Consider the following 22,524-nt stretch of genomic DNA (forward strand, 5'->3'; position numbering starts at 1 on the left):
CGTGAGCGGCAGTCAGGCGCCCGCGCACGTGACCGGGGCGCTGCGGCGGGAGGCGGCGGGATGGCGCCCGGGTAACGGGGGGGGGGGCGGCTCCGGGGGGACCCCTGAGACACCGTCACGGGGTCACCGGGGCTCCGGGCCTGGGGGTCATGGGGGGCACCGGGTGACGGGGGCTCCCAGCGCCGGGGTCACGGGGTCACGGGGGCTCCAGGCCCGGGGGTCACGGGGTCACCGGGGGCTCCGGGCCCAGGGGTAACGGGGGTCACAGGGGTCACCGGGGTTCCTGGCACCGGGTGACAGGGACCGGGGGTTGGGGAGGGCCCGGCACGGGTGATGCTGAGTTGGGGGGGGGGGTCCAGCTCCCGGCACGGGGGGCTCCGGGGGGACCCCTGAGACACCCTCACGGGGTCACCGGGGCTCCGGGCCCGGGGGTAACGGGGTCACCGGGGTTCCTGGCACCGGGTGACGGGGACCGGGGGTTGGGGAGGGCCCAGCACGGGTGATGCTGAGTTGGTGGGGGGGTCAGCTCCCGGCACCAGGGGGCACCGGGGGCACCGGGGGACGGGGGCTCCTGGCACCGGGGCAGCGGGGGCAGGGGGGGGGCTCCTGAGACACCATCACGGGGTCACCGGGGCTCCAGGTCCGGGGGTCACGGGGGCTTCAGGCCCAGGGGTAACGGGGTCACGGGGGCTCCTGGCACTGGGGCGGGGGGGGGCTCCTGGCACACGGTCACGGGGTCACGGGGGCTCCAGGCCCAGGGGTCACGGGGTCACCAGGGCTCCCAGCACCGGGGGTCACGGGGTCACGGGGGTCACCGGGGGATCCTGGCACCGGGTGACAGGGAGTGGGGGTTGGGGAGGGGTCCCAGCGCGGGTGATGCTGAGTTGGGGGGGGGGGTCAGCTCCCGGCACCGGGGTCACGGGGGGATGGGGGCTCTGGGCCCGGGGGTAACGGGGTCACAGGGGTCACCGGGGGATCCTGGCACAGGGGTGACAGGGACCGGGGGTTGGGGAGGGCCCAGCACGGGTGATGCTGAGTTGGGGGGGGGGGGTCAGCTCCCGGCATGGGGGTCACTGGGGGATGGGGGCTCCCAGCACCGGGGCAGCGGGGGCGGGGGGTCTCCTGGCACACGGTCATGGGGTCACCGGGGCTCCCGGCCTGGGGGTCACGGGGTCACAGGGGCTCCAGGCCCGGGGGTCACCGGGGGTCACCGGGGGCTCCCAGCACCAGGTGACAGGGAGTGGGGGGTGGGGAGGGGTCCCAGCGCGGGTGATGCTGAGTTGGGGGGGGGGGGCTCAGCTCCCAGCACGGGGGGCACTGGGGGACGGGGGCTCCCGGCACGGGGGTGACAGGGACTCGGGAGGGTGGGGGGGCTTCACCGGCCCGGGGGTCACGGGGTAACAGGGGTGGGGGGCTCCAGGCGTGGGGGTCACGGGGTCTTGGGAGGTGGGGGGAGCTCCCTGACGTGGAGGGCACTGGGGTGGGGGGTCCTGGCACGGGGACGGTGGGGGCAGGGGGCTCCGGGCATGGGGGTGAGAGGGACTTGGGGGGCTGGGAGGGGTCCCTGGGCTGGCAGTAATGGGGACTGGGGGGGATGGGGATGGGGTGAGGGCTCAGGGGGCTCCGGGCATGGGGGTGAGAGGGATTGGGGGGGGCGGGGAGGGGTCCCTGGGCTGGCAGTAACGGGGACTGGGGTCATGGGGAGGGGGGGAGGGCTCAGGGGGTCTCCCAGCCCTGGGGTGAGAGGGACCAAGGGGGCTGGGAGGGGTCCCTGGGCTGGCAGCAATGGGGACTGGGGTCATGGGGAGGGGGGGAGGGCTCAGGGGGTCTCCCAGCCCGGGGGTGAGAGGGACTTGGGGGGCTGGGAGGGGTCCCTGGGCTGGCAGTAACGGGGACTGGGGGGGCTGGGGATGGGGTGAGGGCTCTGGGGGTCTCCCAGCCTGGGGGTGAGAGGGAGTTGGGGGGTGAGGAGGGGTCCCTGGGCTGGCAGTAATGGGGACTGGGGGGGATGGGGAGGGGGGGAGGGCTCAGGGGGTCTCCCAGCCCAGGGGTGACAGGGACTTGGGGGGTGAGGAGGGGTCCCTGGGCTGGCAGTAATGGGGACTGGGGGGGATCAGTTGGGGTGAGGGCTCTGGGGGTCTCCCAGCCCGGGGGTGAGAGGGACTTGGGGGGTGAGGAGGGGTCCCTGGGCTGGCAGTAACAGGGACTGGGGGGGATGGGGAGGGGGTGAGGGCTCAGGGGGTCTCCCAGCCCGGGGGTGAGAGGGACTCAGGGGGGTGAGGAGGGGTCCCTGGACTGGCAGTAATGGGGACTGGGGTCATGGGGAGGGGGGGAGGGCTCTGGGGGTCTCCCAGCCCGGGGGTGAGAGGGACTTGGGGGGTGAGGAGGGGTCCCTGGGCTGGCAGTAACAGGGACTGGGGCCATGGGGAGGGGGGGAGGGCTCAGGGGGCTCCGGGCATGGGGGTGAGAGGGATTGGGGGGGGTGAGGAGGGGTCCCTGGGCTGGCAGTAATGGGGACTGGGGGGGATGGGGAGGGGGTGAGGGCTCAGGGGTCTCCCATCCCGGGGGTGAGAGGGACTTGGGGGGCTGGGAGGGGTCCCTGGGCTGGCAGTAATGGGGACTGAGGGGGGCTGGGGAGGGGTGAGGGCTCAGGGGGTCTCCCAGCCCTGGGGTGAGAGGGACTTGGGGGGCTGGGAGGGGTCCCTGGGCTGGCAGTAATGGGGACTGGGGGGGATCAGTTGGGGTGAGGGCTCAGGGGGTCTCCCAGCCCCGGGGTGAGAGGGACTTGGGGGGTGAGGAGGGGTCCCTGGGCTGGCAGTAATGGGGACTGAGGGGGCTGGGGATGGGGTGAGGGCTCAGGGGGTCTCCTGGCATGGAGGTGAGAGGGACTTGGGGGGTGAGGAGGGGTCCCTGGGCTGGGAGTAACAGGGACTGGGGCCATGGGGAGGGGGGGAGGGAGGGTTCAGGGGGCTCCGGGCATGGGGGTGAGAGGGATTGGGGGGGGTGAGGAGGGGTCCCTGGACTGGCAGTAATGGGGACTGGGGCCATGGGGAGGGGGTGAGGGCTCAGGGGGTCTCCCAGCCTGGGGGTGAGAGGGACTTGGGGGGCTGGGAGGGGTCCCTGGGCTGGCAGTAACAGGGGCTGGGGTCATGGGGAGGGGGTGAGGGCTCAGGGGGTCTCCCAGCCCGGGGGTGAGAGGGACTTGGGGGGTGAGGAGGGGTCCCTGGGCTGGCAGTAACAGGGGCTGGGGTCATGGGGAGGGGGTGAGGGCTCAGGGGGCTCCGGGCATGGGGGTGAGAGGGATTGGGGGGGGTGAGGAGGGGTCCCTGGGCTGGCAGTAATGGGGACTGGGGGCCATGGGGAGGGGGTGAGGGCTCAGGGGGTCTCCCAGCCCGGGGGTGAGAGGGACTTGGGGGGTGAGGAGGGGTCCCTGGGCTGGCAGTAACAGGGACTGGGGGGGATGGGGAGGTGGGGAGGGCTCAGGGGGTCTCCCATCCCGGGGGTGAGAGGGACTTGGGGGGGCAGGGAGGGGTCCCTGGGCTGGCAGTAACAGGGACTGGGGGGGATGGGGAGGTGGGGAGGGCTCAGGGGGTCTCCCATCCCGGGGGTGAGAGGGACTTGGGGGGGCAGGGAGGGGTCCCTGGGCTGGCAGTAACAGGGACTGGGGTCATGGGGAGAGGGTGAGGGCTCAGGGGGCTCCGGGCATGGGGGTGAGAGGGACTTGGGGGGTGAGGAGGGGTCCCTGGGCTGGCAGTAATGGGGACTGGGGGGGATGGGGAGGGGGTGAGGGCTCAGGGGGTCTCCCAGCCCGGGGGTGAGAGGGATTTGGGGGGGCAGGGAGGGGTCCCTGGGCTGGCAGTAACAGGGACTGGGGCCATGGGGAGGGGGTGAGGGCTCAGGGGGCTCCGGGCATGGGGGTGAGAGGGATTGGGGGGGGTGAGGAGGGGTCCCTGGACTGGCAGTAATGGGGACTGGGGCCATGGGGAGGGGGGGAGGGCTCAGGGGGTCTCCCAGCCCGGGGGTGAGAGGGACTTGGGGGGCTGGGAGGGGTCCCTGGGCTGGCAGTAACAGGGACTGGGGCCATGGGGAGGGGGGGAGGGCTCAGGGGGCTCCGGGCATGGGGGTGAGAGGGATTGGGGGGTGAGGAGGGGTCCCTGGGCTGGCAGTAACAGGGGCTGGGGGGGATGGGGATGGGGTGAGGGCTCAGGGGGTCTCCCAGCCCAGGGGTGACAGGGACTTGGGGGGTGAGGAGGGGTCCCTGGACTGGCAGTAATGGGGACTGAGGGGGCTGGGGATGGGGTGAGGGCTCAGGGGGTCTCCTGGCATGGAGGTGAGAGGGAGTTGGGGGGTGAGGAGGGGTCCCTGGGCTGGCAGTAATGGGGACTGAGGGGGGCTGGGGATGGGGTGAGGGCTCAGGGGGTCTCCCAGCCCGGGGGTGAGAGGGACTTGGGGGGTGAGGAGGGGTCCCTGGGCTGGCAGTAACAGGGGCTGGGGTCATGGGGAGGGGGTGAGGGCTCAGGGGGTCTCCCAGCCCGGGGGTGAGGGGGATTTGGGGGGCAGGGAGGGGTCCCTGGGCTGGCAGTAACAGGGACTGGGGGGGATGGGGAGGGGGGGAGGGCTCAGGGGGTCTCCCAGCCCAGGGGTGAGAGGGACTTGGGGGGTGAGGAGGGGTCCCTGGGCTGGCAGTAACAGGGACTGGGGGGGATGGGGAGGGGGTGAGGGCTCAGGGGGTCTCCCAGCCTGGGGGTGAGAGGGACTTGGGGGGTGAGGAGGGGTCCCTGGACTGGCAGTAACAGGGACTGGGGGGATGGGGAGGGGGGTGAGGGCTCAGGGGGTCTCCCAGCCCGAGGGTGAGAGGGACTTGGGGGCTGGGAGGGGTCCCTGGGCTGGCAGTAATGGGGACTGGGGCCATGGGGAGGGGGTGAGGGCTCAGGGGGTCTCCCAGCCCGGGGGTGAGAGGGACTTGGGGGGTGAGGAGGGGTCCCTGGACTGGCAGTAATGGGGACTGGGGCCATGGGGAGGGGGTGAGGGTTCAGGGGGTCTCCCATCCCGGGGGTTGAGGGGGACTTGGGGGGTGAGGAGGGGTCCCTGGGCTTGGCAGTAACAGGGACTGGGGTCATGGGGAGGGGGTGAGGGCTCTGGGGGTCTCCCATCCCGGGGGTGAGAGGGACTTGGGGGGGCAGGGAGGGGTCCCCAGGCCGGTGCTAAGGGTGGCCAGGGGGGGATGCTCTGTGGTGAGGGTCTCCCCATCCCTGCACCCCCCTGCTGAGGCTGTTCCCTGCCCACCCCCCGCAGGGTCCCCGTGCTGCTGGCGCTGTGCGTGGGCTGCGCCGCGGGCCTGGCCCCCGAGTGGGACCAGCCCTTCCGGTAGGTTCCCGGGCAGGGGGGCTGGGGGCTGGGGGCTGGGGGCTTGGGGGGGGTCCCCCAGTGCCCAGCACCCACCCCCCGTGCGCTCCCTGCCCGCAGCGTGCCCCCCGGCTGGAGCCACGCGGGGCGCGTGGCCCCCCAGGACCGCGTGGGGCTGACCCTGGCCCTGCGGCAGCGCGGCGCCCACCGCCTGGCGCGCATCGTCAGCGCCGTGTCCGACCCCCGCTCGCCGCGATACGGTGAGGACGCAGCCGGGCCCTGCCCGGGGGTCCCGAGCTGGGGCCATCCCCAGGGGTCCTGAGCTGGGAACCTCCCCAGGGATCCCTCCCTGGGGGTCCTGAGCCGGGACCCTCCCCCTGAGCTGGGACCTTCCCAGGGGTCCTGAGCTGGGACCCTCCCCAGGGTCCTGAGCCGGGACCTTCCTGAGGGGTCCTGAGCTGGGAACCTCCCCAGGGATCCCTCCCCGGGAGTCCTGAGCCGGGACCCTGCCCCTGAGCCGGGACCTTCCTGAGGGGTCCTGAGCCAGACCCTCCCCGGGGGTCCTGAGCTGGGACCCTCCCCAGGGGTCCTGAGCCAGACACTCCCTGGGGGTCCTGAGCCGGGGCTGTCCAAGGGGTCCTGAGCCGGGACCCTCCCCCTGAGCTGGGACCTTCCCAGGGGTCCTGAGCTGGGACCCTCCCCAGGGTCCTGAGCCGGGACCATCCCCAGGGGTCCTGAGCTGGGAACCTCCCCAGGGATCCCTCCCCAGGGGTCCTGAGCCGGGACCCTCCCCCTGAGCTGGGACCCTCCCCAGGGGTCCTGAGCTGGGAACCTCCCCAGGGATCCCTCCCTGGGGCTCCTGAGCCGGGACCCTCCCTCTGAGCTGGGACCCTCCCTAGGGGTCCTGAGCTGGGACCCTCCCCAGGGTCCTGAGCTGGGAACCTCCCCAGGGATCCCTCCCTGGGGATCCTGAGCCGGGACCCTCCCCCTGAGCTGGGACCCTCCCCAGGGGTCCTGAGCTGGGACCCTCCCCAGGGTCCTGAGCCGGGACCATCCCCAGGGGTCCTGAGCTGGGAACCTCCCCAGGGATCCCTCCCCGGGGGTCCTGAGCCGGGACCCTCCCCCTGAGCTGGGACCTTCCTGAGGGGTCCTGAGCCGGGACCCTCTCCAGGGGTCCTGAGCCAGACCCTCCCCGGGGGTCCTGAGCTGGGACCCTCCCCAGGGGTCCTGAGCCAGACCCTCCCCGGGGGTCCTGAGCTGGGACCCTCCCCCTGAGCTGGGACCTTCCCAGGGGTCCTGAGCCAGGACACACCCCAGGGGTCCTGAGCTGGGGCCATCCCCAGGGGTCCTGAGTGGGACCCTCCCCCTGAGCCGGGACCATCCCCAGGGGTCCTGAGCTGGGACCCTCCCCAGGGATCCCTTCCCGGGGGTCCTGAGCCAGATCCTCCCCAGGGATCCTGGAGTGGGACCCTCCTGGGGGTTCCTGAGCGGGACCTTCCTGGGGGTCCTGAGCGGGACCTTCCTGGGGGTCCCGAGCCGGGACCCTCCCCCGGGTCCTGACCGGGCCCCCGTGTGCCCCAGGCCGGTACCTGTCGCTGGAGCAGGTGCGGGACGTGGTGCGGCCCGAGGCGGCCGCGCTGGCGACGGTGCGGAAGTGGCTGGCGGCTCACGGCGTCCACGGCTGCAGCGGCGTCGCCACCATGGACTTCCTGGAGTGCCACATGCCCGCCGGGTGAGGCTGGGGGCTGCGGGGGGCACGGGTGGGCACCGGACGGGGTGCCAGGTGGGTGCCAGGCTGGGCACTACGGTGGCTGCCGTGGTTGGCACCAGGCTGGGCACCATACTGGGCACTGGGATGGGTGCCATACTGGGCACTGGGATGGGCACTATGGTGGGCACCATACTGGGCACTGAGCTGGGCACTATGGTGGGTGCCATGGTGGGCACCGGGCTGGGCACCATACTGGGCACTGGGATGGGTGCCATGCTGGGCACTGGGCTGGGCACTATGCTGGGCACCATACTGGGCACTGAGCTGGGCACTATGGTGGGTGCCAGGCTGGGCACCGGGCTGGGCACCATACTGGGCACTGGGCTGGGCACTATGGTGGGTGCCAGGCTAGGCACCGGGCTGGGCACCATACTGGGCACTGGGCTGGGCACTATGGTGGGTGCCATGGTGGGCATTATGCTGGGCACCATACTGGGCACTGGGCTGGGTGCCATGCTGGGTGCCAGGCTGGGCACTGGGCTGGGCACCATGCTGGGCACTGGGCTGGGCACCATACTGGGCACTGGACTGGGCACCATGCTGGGCACCATACTGGGCACTGGGCTGGGCACCATGCTGGGCACTCTGGTGGGTGTCATGGTGGGCACCAGGTTGGGCACCATGAGGGGCACTGGGCTGGGCACTATGGTGGGTGCCATGCTGGGCACTGGGTTGGGCACTATACTGGGCACTGGGATGGGCACCATGAGGGACACCGGGCTGGGCACCATGCTGGGCACTGGGCTGGGCACTCTGTTGGGTGCCATGGTGGGCACTATGCTGGGCACCATGCTGGGCACTGGGCTGGGTGCCGGGCTGGGTGCCATGGTGGGCACCAGGTGGGTGCTGGGCTGGGCACTGGGCTGGGTGCCATGGTGGGCACTATGCTGGGCACCATGCTGGGCACTGGGATGGGCCCCTCTGGGCTGGGTGCCATGCTGGATGTCATGCTGGGTGTCATGCTGAGCACTGGGCTGGGTGCCAGGCTGGGTGCTGTGGTGGGTGCTGGGTTGGGTTCTGGGCTGGGTGCCATGGTGGGTGCCAGGCTGGGTGCTGTGGTGGCCACTGGGCTGGCCCCTGCCAGGCTGGGTGCTGTGGTGGGTGCCGGGCTGGGTGCTGGGCTGGGTGCCGTGGTGGGTGCTGTGGTGGGTGCTGGGCTGGGCACTGGGCTGGGTGCTGGGCTGGGTGTTGGGCTGGGTGCCATGGTGGGCGCCAGGCTGGGTGCTGGGCTGGGTGCTGTGGTGGGCACCATGGTGGGTGCTGGGCTGGGCACTGGGCTGGGTGCTGGGCTGAATGCCATGGTGGGTGCCAGGCTGGGTGCTGTGGTGGGCACCATGGTGGGTGCTGGGCTGGGCACTGGGCTGGGTGCTGGGCTGAATGCCATGGTGGGTGCCAGGCTGGGTGCTGTGGTGGGTGCCGGGCTGGGTGTTGGGCTGGGTGCCATGGTGGGCACCATGCTGGGCACTGGGCTGGGTGCCATGGTGGGTGCTGGGCTGGGCACTGGGCTGGGTGCCGGGCTGGGTGCCAGGCTGGGTGCCATGGTGGGTGCTGTGGTGGGTGCTGTGGTGGGCACCAGGCTGGGCACTGGGCTGGGTGCCGGGCTGGGTGCCATGGTGGGTGCTGTGCTGGGTCACCAGGGCTCCGGGCGGGTCTGGGGGGACTCTGGGTGGGTGGGGATGATGATGATGATGCTGCTGATGATGGTGATGCTGATGGTGATGGTGGTGGGTGTCCCCGTGTCACAGGGTGGCCGAGCAGCTGCTGCCCGGCGCCCAGTTCCACCGCTACGTGCAGGGCGGGCGCAGCGTCGTGCGCTCCCCGCGGCCCTACGCGCTGCCCCAGGACCTGGCGCCGCACCTGGACTTCGGTACCACCCCGGCACTGGGAGCACTGGGGAGGGGGCTGGGGGGACCCTCAGGGCAGACTGGGAGCCCTGGGGAGGGGGCTGGGGGGACCCCCAGGCTCAGGGCAGACTGGGAGCCCTGGGGAGGGGGCTGAGGGGACCCCCAGGCTCAGGGCAGACTGGGAACACTGGGGAGGGGGCTGGGGGGACCCTCAAGGCAGACTGGGAGCACTGGGGAGGGGGCTGAGGGGACCCTCAGGGCAGACTGGGAGCACTGGGGAGGGGGCTGGGGGGACCCCCAGGCTCAGGGCAGACTGGGAACACTGGGGAGGGGGCTGGGGGGACCCTCAGGGCAGACTGGGAGCACTGGGGAGGGGGCTGGGGGACCCTCAGGGCAGACTGGGAGCACTGGGGAGGAGACCCCAGCCTCAGGGGAGACTGGGAGCACTGGGGAGGGGACCCCCCGCCTAAGGGCAGACTGGGAGCGCTGGGGAGGGGACCCCAGCCTCAGGGGAGACTGGGAGCGCTGGGGAGGGGGCTGGGGGGACCCCCAGGCTCAGGGGAGACTGGGAGCACTGGGGAGGGGGCTGGGGGGACCCCCAGGCTCAAAGCAGACTGGGAGCACTGGGGAGGGGACCCCCAGCCTCAGGGCAGACTGGGAGCCCTGGGGAGGGGGCTGGGGGGACCCCCAGGCTCAGGGCAGACTGGGAACACTGGGGAGGGGACCCCAGGCTCAGGGCAGACTGGGAGCACTGGGGAGGAGACCCCAGCCTCAGGGCAGACTGGGAACACTGGGGTGGGGGCTGAGGGGACCCCCAGGCTCAGGGCAGACTGGGAGCACTGGGGAGGGGGCTGAGGGGACCCCCAGCCTCAGGGCAGACTGGGAGCACTGGGGAGGGGACCCCCAGCCTCAGGGCAGACTGGGAGCGCTGGGGAGGGGACCCCCAGCCTCAGGGCAGACTGGGAGCACTGGAGAGGGGACCCCCCACCTCAGGACAGACTGGGAGCACTGGGGAGGGTGCTGAGGGGACCCCCAGGCTCTGGGCAGACTGGGAACACTGGGGAGGGTGCTGAGGGGACCCCCAGCCTCACGGCAGACTGGGAGCACTGGAGAGGGGACCCCCCACCTCAGGACAGACTGGGAACACTGGGGTGGGGGCTGAGGGGACCCCCAGCCTCAGGGGAGACTGGGAGCACTGGGGAGGTGACCCCCTGCCTCAGGGCAGACTGGGAGCACTGGGGAGGGGGCTGGGGGGACCCCCAGCCTCAGAGCATACTGGGAGCACTGGGGAGGGTGCTGAGGGGCCCCCCAGCCTCAGGGCAGACTGGGAGCACTGGGGAGGGGGCTGAGGGGACCCCCAGTCTCGGGGCAGACTGGGAGCACTGGGGAGGGGGCTGGGGGGACCCCCAGGCTCAGGGCAGACTGGGAACACTGGGGAGGGGGCTGAGGGGACCCCCAGGCTCAGGGCAGACTGGGAACACTGGTGAGGGTGCCCCCCAGCCTCAGGGCAGATTGGGAACACTGGGGAGGGGACCCCCAGGCTCAGGGCAGACTGGGAGCCCTGGGGAGGGGGCTGAGGGGACCCCCAGGCTCAGGGCAGACTGGGAGCACTGGGGAGGGGACTGGGGGGACCCCCAGGCTCCGGGCAGACTGGGAGCACTGGGGAGGGGGCTGAGGGGACCCCCAGGCTCCGGGCAGACTGGGAGCACTGGGGAGGGGGCTGGGGGGACCCCCAGGCTCAGAGCAGACTGGGAGCCCTGGGGTGGGGACTGGGGGGACCCCCAGGCTCAGGGCAGACTGGGAGCACTGGGGAGGGGGCTGAGGGGACCCCCAGCCTCAGGGCAGACTGGGAGCACTGGGGAGGGGGCTGAGGGGACCCCCAGGCTCAGGGCAGACTGGGAGCACTGGTGAGGGTGCCCCCAGCCTCAGGGCAGACTGGGAACACCGGTGAGGGTGCCCCCCAGGCTCAGGGGAGACTGGGAGCCCTGGGGAGGGGGCTGAGGGGACCCCCAGGCTCAGGGCAGACTGGGAGCACTGGGGAGGGGGCTGGGGGGACCCCCAGGCTCAGGGCAGACTGGGAGCCCTGGGGAGGGGACCCCCAGCCTCAGGGCAGACTGGGAACACTGGGGAGGGTGCTGAGGGGACCCCCAGGCTCAGGGCAGACTGGGAACACTGGGGAGGGGACCCCAGCCTCAGGGCAGACTGGGAACACTGGTGAGGGTGCCCCCAGCCTCAGGGCAGACTGGGAGCCCTGGGGAGGGTGCTGAGGGAACCCCCAGGCTCCAGGCAGACTGGGAGCACTGGGGAGGGGGCTGAGGGGACCCCCAGGCTCAGGGCAGACTGGGAACACTGGGGAGGGTGACCCCAGCCTCAGGGCAGACTGGGAGCCCTGGGGAGGGTGCTGAGGGAACCCCCAGCCTCAGGGCAGACTGGGAGCACTGGGGAGGGGGCTGGGGGAACCCCCAGGCTCAGAGCAGACTGGGAGCACTGGGGAGGGGACCCCAGCCTCAGGGGAGACTGGGAGCCCTGGGGAGGGGGCTGGGGGGACCCTCAGGCTCAGGGCAGACTGGGAACACTGGTGAGGGGACCCCCAGGCTCAGGGCAGACTGGGAGCCCTGGGGAGGTGACCCCCAGCCTTAAGGCAGACTGGGAGCCCTGGGGAGGGGGCTGAGGGGACCCCCAGGCTCAGGGGAGACTGGGAGCCCTGGGGAGGGGGCTGGGGGGACCCCCAGCCTCAGGGCAGACTGGGAACACTGGGGAGGGGACCCCCCAGGCTCAGGGCAGACTGGGAGCCCTGGGGAGGGGGCTGGGGGGACCCCCAGCCTCAGGGCAGACTGGGAACACTGGGGAGGGGGCTAAGGGGACCCCCAGCCTTAAGGCAGACTGGGAACACTGGGGAGGGGGCTGGGGGACCCCCAGGCTCACGGCAGACTGGGAACACTGGGGAGGGGGCTGGGGGGACCCCCAGGCTCAGGGCAGACTGGGAGCACTGGGAAGGGGACCCCAGCCTCAGGGCAGACTGGGAGCGCTGGGGAGGGGGCTGGGGGGTGCAGGGGGCCGTGCAGCCCCCCTGACCCTGCCCGTCGCCCGGCCGGGCAGTGGGGGGGCTGCACCGGTTCCCCGCGCAGCGGACGGCGCCGGGCCGGGGGCGCCGCGCGGACGCCCCGAGCGGCTTCCACCTGGGGGTGACACCCGCCGTCCTGCGCCAGAGGTACAACCTGACCGCCCGCGACGTGGGGCTGCTGCCCAACAACAGCCAGGCCTGCGCCCAGGTGGGGCAGCCCCCACGGGAACTGGCCCTGGGGGGGGTCCTGGGGCTCTTGGGGGGGCTCCTGGGGGTCTGGGGGCGTTCCTGGGGGGGTCCTGGGGTCTCTGGGGGGTTCCTGGGGGGCTGTGGTGGATTTCTGAGGGGCTCGGGGGGGGTCCTGAGGGTCTGAGGGGGGTTCCTGGGGGGCTGTAGAGGGTTCCCTGGGGTCTGTGGGGGGTTCCTGGGGCTGTGGGGGGTTCCTGGGGGGCTGTGGGGGGTTCCTGGGGTCTCTGGGGAGTTCCTGAGGGTCTGAGGGGGGTTCCTCGGAGGCTGTGGGGGGTTCCCTGGGGTCTGTGGGGTGTTCCTGGGCTCTGTGGTGGGTTCCTGGGGGGCTGTGGGTGGTTCCTCGGGGGCTGTGGGGGGTTCCTGGGGGTCTGAGGGGGGTTCCTGGGGGGCTGTGGGGGGTTCCTGGGGGGCTGTAGAGGGTTCCTGGGGAGCTGTGGGGGGTTTCTGAGGTGCTCTGGGGGGCTGTGGGGGGTTCCTGGGGGTCTGTGGGGGGGTTCCTGGGGGGCTCTGGGGGTTCCTGGGGAGCTGTGGTGGGTTCCTGGGGGTCTGTAGGGGGTTCCTGGGGGTCTGTGGGGGGTTCCTGGGGGGCTCTGGGGGTTCCTGGGGAGCTGTGGTGGGTTTCTGAGGGGCTCGGGGGGGGTCCTGAGGGTCTGTGGTGGGTTCCTGGGTGTCTGTAGGGGGTTCCTGGGGGTCTGCTGGGGGTTCCTGGGTGTCTGTAGGGGGTTCCTGGGGGTCTGTGGGGGGTTCCTGGGGGCCTGGGGGTGTTTCCTGGGGGGCTGTGAGGGGTTCCTGGGGGGCTCTGGGGGGTTCCTGGGGGGCTGTGAGGGGTTCCTGGGGTCTATTGGGGGTTCCTGGGTGGCTGTTGTGGTTTGCTGAGGGGCTGGGGGTGGGTTCCTGAGGGGCTCTGGGGGGTTCCTTGGAGTCTGTGGGGGGTTTCTGAGGGGCTCTGGGGGGTTGTGGGGGGTTCCTGGGGCTCTGGTGGGGGGTTCCTGGGGGTCTGAGGGGGGTTCCTGGGGTCTGTGGGGTGTTCCTGGGCTCTCTGGGGGGTTCCTGGGGGGCTGTAGGTGGTTCCTCGGGGGCTGTGGGGGGTTCCTGGGGTCTGAGGGGGGTTCCTGGGGGGCTGTGGGGGGTTCCTGGGGGGCTGTAGAGGGTTCCCTGGGGTCTGTGGGGGGTTCCTGGGGCTCTGGGGGGTTCCTGGGGGGCTGTAGAGGGTTCCTGGGGAGCTGTGGGGTGTTCCTGGGCTCTGTGGTGGGTTCCTGGGGGGCTGTAGAGGGTTCCTGGGGGGCTGTGGGGGGTTCCTGAGGGGCTGGGGGGTGTTCCTGAGGGGCTCTGGGGGGTTCCTTGGAGTCTGTGGGGGGTTTCTGAGGGGCTCTGGGGGGTTGTGGGGGGTTCCTGGGGCTCTGGTGGGGGGTTCCTGGGGGTCTGAGGGGGGTTCCTGGGGTCTGTGGGGGGTTCCTGGGGGGCTGTAGAGGGTTCCCTGGGGTCTGTGGGGTGTTCCTGGGTGTCTGTGGGGGGTTCCTGGGGGTCTGTAGGGGGTTCCTGGGGGTCTGTGGGGGGTTCCTGGGGGGCTCTGGGGGGTTCCTTGGAGTCTGTGGGGGTTCATGGGGTTCTGTGGTGGGTTCCTGGGGGCTGTGGGGGGTTCCTGAGGGGCTGGGGGGGGTTCCTGGGGCTCTGGCAGGGGGTTCGTGGGGGGCTGTGGGGAGTTCCTGGGGGTCTGACGGGGGTTCCTGGGGTCTCTGGGGGGTTCCTGGGGCTCTGGGGGGGGTTCCTGGGGTCTCTGTGGGGTTCCTGGGGTCTGGGGGGTGTTCCTGAGGGTCTGGGGGGGTTTCCTGGGGTCTGTGGGTGGTTCCTGGGGGGCTGTAGAGGGTTTCTGGGGGGCTGTGGGGGGTTTCTGAGGTGCTCTGAGGGGTTGTGGTGGGTTCCTGGGGCTCTGGGGCGGGGGGGGGTCCCAGGGTCTTGGAGGGGTTCCTGGGGGGCTGTAGCAGGTTCCTAGGGGGCTGGGGGGGGGGTTCCTGGGGCTCTGGGAGGGGGTTCCTGAGGGGCTGGGGGGTGTTCCTCAGGGGTTCCTGGGGCGTTCCTGGGGTCTCATGGGAGTTCCTGGGTGTCTGTGGGGGGTTCCTGGGGGGCTGTGGGGGTTCCGGGGGGCTGTAGAGGGTTCCTGGGGTCTCTGGGGGGGTCCTGGGGCCTGTGGGGAGCTCCTGGGGGGCTGCAGAGGGTTCCTGGGGGTCTGTGGGTAGTTCCTGGGGGGCTGTTGTGGGTTCCTGAAGGTCTGTGGGTGGTTCCTGGGGTCTGTGGGGGGTTCCTGAGAGGCTGGGGGTGGTTCCTGGGCTCTGTGGGGTTCCTGGGGGTCTGTGGGTGGTTCCTGGGGGTCTGTGTGGGGTTCCTGGGTGGTGGTGGGGAGTTCCTGGGGGTCTGTGGGGGGTTCCTGGGGGGCTGTGGGGGGTTCCTGGGGGCTCTGGGGGGTTCCTGAGGGGCTCTGGGGGATTGTGTGGGGTTCCTGGGGGTCTGTGGGGGGTGTTCCTGGGTGCTGAGGGTTCACGTGCTGCGCTGGCGTCTTGGCGACGCCTCCCAGGGCAAAGAACTCGGCTGAAGGAGACCCCAACCCCCCCCATGTCCCCCCCTGTCCCCCTGTCCCCCCCTGTCCCCCCAGTTCCTGGAGCAGTACTTCCACCAGGCCGACCTGGCCGAGTTCATGCGGCTCTTCGGCGGCGGCTTCGCGCACCGGTCGCGCGTGGAGCGCGTGGTGGGGCCGCAGGGCCGCGGCCGGGCCGGGCTGGAGGCCAGTCTGGACGTGGAGTACATCATGAGCACGGGCGCCAACGTCTCCACATGGGTCTTCAGCAACCCAGGTACCCCCCAGGCCCCCACCCAGACCCCCACCCAGCCCACCAGCCCACCCCCAGGCAGAGCCCAGGCGCCCGGCGCGGCCCATCGCCCCCCCGTGCTGGTACCCAGCCTGCTGGGGGTGGCACAGCCCATCCCATCCCATCCCATCCCCATCCCATCCCCATCCCCATCTCATCCCATCCCATCCCATCCCATCCCATCCCATCCCATCCCCATCCCATCCCCATCCCCATCCCCATCCCATCCCATCCCCATCCCATCCCCATCCCCATCCCATCCCATCCCCATCCCATCCCCATCCTATCCCCATCCCCATCCCATCCCCACCCCATCCCCATCCCATCCCATCCCATCCCATCCCATCCCATCCCATCCCCATCCCCATCCCCATCCCCATCCCATCCATCCCATCCCATCCCATCCCCATCCCCATCCCCATCCCCATCCCCCCATCCCCATCCCATCCCCATCCCATCCCCATCCCATCCCCATCCCCATCCCCCATCCCATCCCCCACCCATCCCCATCCCATCCCTTCCCCATCCCCATCCCATCCCATCCCATCCCCATCCCATCCCATCCCATCCCCATCCCCATCCCCATCCCCATCCCCATCCCCATCCCATCCCCATCCCATCCCCATCCCTCCCCATCCCATCCCATCCCATCCCCATCCCCATCCCCATCCCATCCCATCCCCATCCCATCCCATCCCATCCCATCCCATCCCATCCCATCCCATCCCATCCATCCCATCCCATCCCATCCCATCCCATCCCATCCATCCCATCCCATCCCATCCCATCCCCATCCCATCCCCCATCCCCATCCCATCCCATCCCCATCCCATCCCACCACCATCCCATCCCATCCCCATCCCATCCCCATCCCATCCCCATCCCCATCCCATCCCCATCCCCCATCCCATCCCCATCCCATCCCATCCCCATCCCATCCCCATCCCCTCCCATCCCATCCCCAACCCATCCCATCCCATCCCATCCCCATCCCATCCCCAACCCATCCCATCCCCATCCCATCCCATCCCATCCCATCCCATCCCATCCCATCCCCATCCCATCCCCATCCCCATCCCATCCCCATCCCATCCCCATCCATCCCCATCCCATCCCATCCCATCCCCATCCCATCCCCATCCCCTCCCATCCCATCCCCAACCCATCCCATCCCATCCCATCCCCATCCCATCCCCAACCCATCCCATCCCATCCCCATCCCCTCCCATCCCATCCCCAACCCGTCCCATCCCCATCCCATCCCCATCTCATCCCATCCCCATCCCATCCCCATCCCCATCCCATCCCCATCCCCATCCCATCCCCATCCCATCCTCATCCCATCCCATCCCCATCCCCATCCCATCCCCATCCCCATCCCCATACCCATCCCCATCCCCATCCCCATCCCATCCCCATCCCCATCCCATCCCATCCCATCCCATCCCCATCCCACCCATCCCCATCCCATCCATCCCATCCCATCCCATCCCCATCCCCATCCCATCCCATCCCATCCCCATCCCCATCCCCATCCCTATCCCCATCCCATCCCCATCCCATCCCCATCCCCATCCCATCCCCATCCCCATCCCCATCCCCCCACCCCCACCCATCCCCACCCCACCCAACCCCATCCCCACCCCACCCACCCCACCCCCTCATCCCATCCCATCCCATCCCATCCCCATCCCCATCCCCATCCCATCCCATCCCATCCCATCCCATCCCATCCCATCCCATCCCATCCCATCCCCTTCTCATCCCCATCCCATCCCATCCCATCCCCATCCCATCCCATCCCCATCCCATCCCCATCCCCATCCCATCCCATCCCATCCCATCCCATCCCATCCCCATCCCATCCCATCCCCATCCCCATCCCATCCCATCCCCATCCCATCCCATCCCATCCCCATACCATCCCCATCCCATCCCCATCCCCTCCCATCCCATCCCCATTCCCATCCCATCCCCATCCCATCCCCATCCCATCCCCATCCCCATCCCCATCCCCATCCCATCCCCATCCCCATCCCATCCCATCCCATCCCATCCCCATCCCATCCCATCCCCATCCTCATCCCATCCCATCCCCATCCCCATCCCCATCCCATCCCATCCCATCCCATCCCCTTCTCATCCCCATCCCATCCCCATCCCCATCCCCATCCCATCCCATCCCATCCCCATCCCATCCCCAACCCATCCCATCCCATCCCCATCCCCATCCCCATCCCATCCCATCCCATCCCATCCCCATCCCCATCCCCATCCCCATCCCATCCCCATCCCCATCCCCATCCCCATCCCATCCCATCCCATCCCATCCCCATCCCATCCCATCCCCATCCCATCCCCATCCCATCCCCATCCCCATCCCATCCCATCCCATCCCCATCCCCATCCCATCCCATTCCATTCCCATCCCATCCCCAAGACACCAGCAGAGATGCCACCCCACTGCTGCCTTCCCGTGGGGACACTGGGAGTGGTGCCTGGGGAGGGGGGGTCCTGATTTTTGGGGGCTGAGGCTGATCCCTGGGCTGAACCTCTCCCTGTGGAGTAGATAACGGAGAAGGGACCCCGGGACAGGGAGCTGGGGCTCTGGGGAGGGAACAGGGTGGGAAGGGACCCCGGGACAGGGAGCTGGGGCTGTGGAGAGGGATCTGGAGAGGGATCAGGGTGGGAAGGGACCTTGGGATGTGGAGCTGGGGCTCTGGGGAGGGATCAGGGTGGGAAGGGACCCTGGGACAGGGAGCTGGGGCTGTGGAGAGGGGTCAGGGTGGGAAGGGGCCCTGGGACAGGGAGCTGGGGCTCTGGAGAGGGATCAGGGTGGGAAGGGACCCTGGGACAGGGAGCTGGGGCTGTGGAGAGGGGTCAGGGTGGGGAGGGACCCTGGGACCTGGAGCTGGGGCTCTGGAGAGGGATCTGGAGAGGGATCAGGGTGGGAAGGGACCCTGGGACAGGGAGCTGGGGCTCTGGGGATGGGGGAAGGGACCCTGGGACAGGGAGCTGGGGCTCTGGAGAGGGGTCAGGGTGGGAAGGGGCCCTGGGACAGGGAGCTGGGGCTGTGGAGAGGGACTGGGATGGGAAGGGACCCTGGAGAGGGAGCTGGGGCTCTGGAGAGGGATCAGGGTGGGGAGGGACCCTGGGACAGGGAGCTGGGGCTGTGGAGAGGGGTCAGGGTGGGAAGGGACCCTGGGACAGGGAGCTGGGGCTCTGGGGATGGGGTAAGGGACCCTGGGACAGGGAGCCAGGAGGGATCAGGGTGGGGAGGGACCCTGGACAGGGAGCCAGGAGGGGTCAGGGTGGGAAGGGACCCTGGACAGGGAGCCAGAGCACCCATCGAGCTGCTCTGGCCCCCGCTGCTGTGGGGAGGGGTCCGGGGGTGGCTGCAGCCCCCTGGCAGCTGCTCAGAGGGGGGGTGGCTGCGTCTCCCCACCCTGCAATGGGGTGCAGGGTCCCCCAGAGCTGGGTGCTGACACTCTCAGCTACACTCTGGGGATCTCCCCCCCCCTCCATGCCCCAGCCCTGCTCCCGAGGCGGGCTGGGTGCCAGGGGGGACCCCAGGGGGTGCTGCCCCCCCCCACCCTGACTCCCAGGACCCCCCCATGTGCACAGGGAGGCACGAGAGCCAGGAGCCCTTCCTGGCCTGGCTGGTGCTGCTCAGCAACACGTCCTCCCTGCCCTGGGTGCACACGGTGAGCTACGGCGACGAGGAGGACGGGCTGTCCCGCGCCTACATGCGCCGCGTCAACGCCGAGCTCATGAAGGCCGCCGCCCGCGGCCTCACCATCCTCTTCGCCTCGGGTACGGGGGCTGGGGGGGCTGGGGGGGGTCAGGGGGGATGTGCTGCCCCCCTCAAGGGTCTGGCCAGGCTGGATCCGTGGGCTGGGCACAATGGGGTGAGGTTTGGGTAGAGTCCTGCCCGTGGGATGTGATGGGTTGAGCTATGAGTTGGGGGAAGGGATGGGGATGGGATGGGGATGGGATGGGATGGGATGGGATGGGATGGGATGGGATGGGATGGGATGGGATGGGGATGGGATGGGATGGGATGGGATGGGATGGGGATGGGGATGGGATGGGATGGGATGGGGATGGGATGGGATGGGATGGGATGGGATGGGATGGGATGGGATGGGATGGGGATGGGGATGAGGGGATGGGATGGGATGGGATGGATGGGATGGGATGGGATGGGATGGGATGGGGATGGGATGGGATGGGATGGGATGGGATGGGGATGGGGTGACACTGAGCTGGGAGGAGGTGTGGGTCTGCCTGAGGGTGGGGAGGGGCTTCAGAGGGGTCTGGATTGATGGGATGACCCCAATGGGATGAGGTTCAACAGGGCCAAGGGCAGAGTCCTGCCCAGGGGACGTGATGGGCTGAGCCATGAGCAGGGGGAAGGGATGGGGATGGGATGGGGATGGGATGACACTGAGCTGGGAGGAGGTGTGGGTCTGCCTGAGGGTTGGGGAGGGGCTTCAGAGGGGTCTGGACAGGCTGGACCCATGGGCTGAGCCCAAGGGATGAGGTTGGACAGGGCCAAGGGCAGAGTCCTGCCCAGAGGACGTGCTGGGCTGAGCCATGAGCTGGGGGAAGGGATGGGGATGGGGATGGGATGGGGATGGGGTGACACTGAGCTGGGAGGAGGTGTGGGTCTGCCTGAGGGTGGGGAGGGGCTTCAGAGGGGTCTGGCCAGGCTGGTTCCACGGGCTGAGCCCAAGGGGATGAGGTTCAACCAGGCCAAGGGCAGAGTCCTGCCCATGGGACACAACAACCCCCAGCAGCTCCAGGCTGGGGAGACTGTCTGGAGAGCTGTCAGGCAGAGCAGGACCTGGGGGTGTTGGGGGACTGGGACTGACCAGGAGCCAGCAGTGTGCCCAGGGGGCCAGGAAGGCCAAGGGCATCCTGGCTTGTGCCAGACCCAGCGTGGCCAGTGGGGCTGGGGAGGGGATTGTGCCCCTGGGCTGGGCACTGGGGAGGCTGCAGCTGGAGTGCTGGGTCCAGTTCTGGGCTCCTCAGCACCAGAAGGACAGGGAGGTCCTGGAGCGAGTGCAGAGAAGGGCAACCAGGCTGGGGAAGGGGCTGGAGGGCAAATCCTCTGAGGAGCAGCTGAGGGAGCTGGGGGTGCTGAGCCTGGAGAAGAGGAGGCTGAGGGGAGCCCTTCTCCCCACCTCCCCTGCCCTGCCAGGAGGGTGCAGAGAGGTGGGCGATGGTCTCTGCAGCCAGGGGCCAGGAGCTGGGCCGAGGGGCAATGGGCTCAAGCTGCCCCAGGGCAGGGTCAGCTCAGCTGGGAGGGCAAAGTTCTTCCCTGGCAGAGCTGTGGGGCTGTGGCACAGGCTGCCCAGGGAGGGGCTGAGTCCCCCCTGGGGGTGTTTAACAGAGGGGAGATGAGGTGCTCAGGGATGGGGTCAGCACAGGGTGGGATTGGTTGGACTGGATGATCTTCAAGGTCTTTTCCAGCCTTGGGATCCTGGGATTCTGTGGGCAGCCACCACCCCCAGCCTGGGAGGTGGGGAGGCCCCTTCCCTGGTGGTGCTGGGCAGCTCCTGGGGGGCAGTGGAGGTGCTGAGGGGTCACCCCCTGATCCGTCTCCCTCGGCAGGTGACGATGGTGCCGGCTGCAGGAGGGTCCCTGGGGGGAACAACACCTTCAGGCCCAACTTCCCAGCCTCCAGGTAGGGCTGGGCTGGGGGCACGGGGGGGTCTCCACACCGAGCTGGCTGATGGGGCTTTGAGCCCTTTCTGGGGGCTCCTGGGGAGGGGGGGGGGGTGTCAGCCCCACCCGCAGCCCTGGGAGCTGGGGGGACCCTCGGGGCTGGGGGGACCCTTGGGGCTGGGGGGACCCTCAGGGCTGGGGGACCCTCGGGACTGGGGGGACCCTCGGGGGTGGGGGGACCCTTGGGGCTGGGGGGATCCTCGGGGCTGGGGGGACCCTCGGGACTGGGGGAGCCTCGGGGCTGGGGGGATCCTCGGGGGTGGGGGGACCCTCGGGGCTGGGGGGACCCTCGGGGTGGGGGGACCCTTGGGGCTGGGGGGATCCTCGGGGGTGGGGGGACCCTCGGGGCTGGGGGGAGCCTCGGGGCTGGGGGGATCCTCGGGGGTGGGGGGACCCTCGGGGCTGGGGGGACCCTCGGGGGTGGGGGGACCCTTGGGGCTGGGGGGATCCTCGGGACTGGGGGGACCCTCGGGGGTGGGGGGACCCTCGGGGCTGGGGGGATCCTCGGGGCTGGGGGGACCCTCAGGGCTGGGGGATCCTCGGGGCTGGGGGGACCCTCGGGGCTGGGGGGACCCTCGGGGGTGGGGGGGACCCTCGGGGCTGGGGGGATCCTCGGGACTGGGGCGACCCTCGGGGCTGGGGGGACCCTCGGGGCTGGGGGGATCCTCGGGGCTGGGGGGACCCTCGGGGGTGGGAGGACCCTCGGGGCTGGGGGGACCCTCGGGGCTGGGGGGATCCTCGGGGGTGGGGGGATCCTCGGGACTGGGGGGACCCTCGGGGGTGGGGGGAGCCTCGGGGCTGGGGGCTGGGTGCCTCTGCGCTGGGTGAGCACCCACCGTGCCCCCCTGTCCCCCAGTCCCTACGTCACCACGGTGGGGGGCACGTCCTTCCAGAACCCCTTCCTGGTGACAGAGGAGGTGACCGACTACATCAGCGGCGGCGGCTTCAGCAACGTCTTCCCCATGCCCGACTACCAGGTGGGGAGGGGGCGGCGCCGTGGGGGGCTGGGGATGGGGCTGGGGGGCTCTCATGGGGCTGGGGGGCTGTGATGGGGCTGGGGATGGGGATGGGGGGCTCTCATGGGGCTGGGGGGCTGTGATGGGGCTGGGGATGGGGATGGGGGGCTCTGATGGGGCTGGGGGGCTGGGGCTGGGGGCTCTGATGGGGCTGGGGATGGGGCTGGGGGGATATGATGGGGCTGGGGGGCTGTGATGGGGCTGGGGATGGGGCTGGGGGGCTCTGATGGGGCTGGGGGGCTCTGATGGGGCTAGGGATGGGACTGGGGGGCTCTGATGGGGCTGGGGGGCTGTGATAGGCTGGGGGCTTGGGATGGGGCTGGGGGGCTGGGGACAGGGCTGGGGGATGTGGTGGGGCTGGGGGGCTGTGATGGGGCTATGGGGGGCTGTGATGGGGCTGGGGGACTGGGGATGGGGTTGTGGATGGGGCTGGGGGGCTCTGATGGGCTGGGGGGATGTGATGGGGCTGGGGGGCTGGGGATGTGGCTGGGGGCTGGGGATGGGGCTGGGGATGGGGCTGTGGGGCTGTGGATGGGGCTGGGGGGGTGTGATGGGGCTGGGGGGATGTGATGGGGCTGCGGGCCTGAGATGGGGCTATGGGGCTCTGGATGGGGGTGGGGGGCTGCAGATGGGTCTGGAG

At 70.7% G+C, this 22,524-nt stretch overlaps 1 protein-coding gene across 1 annotated transcript; it reads left to right on the forward strand.

Moving 5' to 3' along the window:
- Positions 1–21,917, forward strand: TPP1 (tripeptidyl peptidase 1; the record flags this gene model as incomplete). The annotated part of the gene is made up of 10 exons (XM_084260467.1): positions 1–71; positions 5,296–5,367; positions 5,467–5,606; positions 6,928–7,078; positions 8,863–8,984; positions 12,061–12,233; positions 14,925–15,123; positions 18,763–18,951; positions 20,755–20,827; positions 21,725–21,917. Exons 1-10 carry the CDS (start codon positions 61–63, stop codon positions 21,915–21,917), a joined length of 1,323 nt encoding a protein of 440 aa, XP_084116593.1. The 5' UTR covers positions 1–60.
- Positions 21,918–22,524: the final 607 nt, after the last annotated feature.

Source organism: Gallinula chloropus (genome assembly GCF_964237585.1).
Source record: "Gallinula chloropus genome assembly, chromosome: 1".
Lineage (NCBI taxonomy): Eukaryota > Metazoa > Chordata > Aves > Gruiformes > Rallidae > Gallinula > Gallinula chloropus.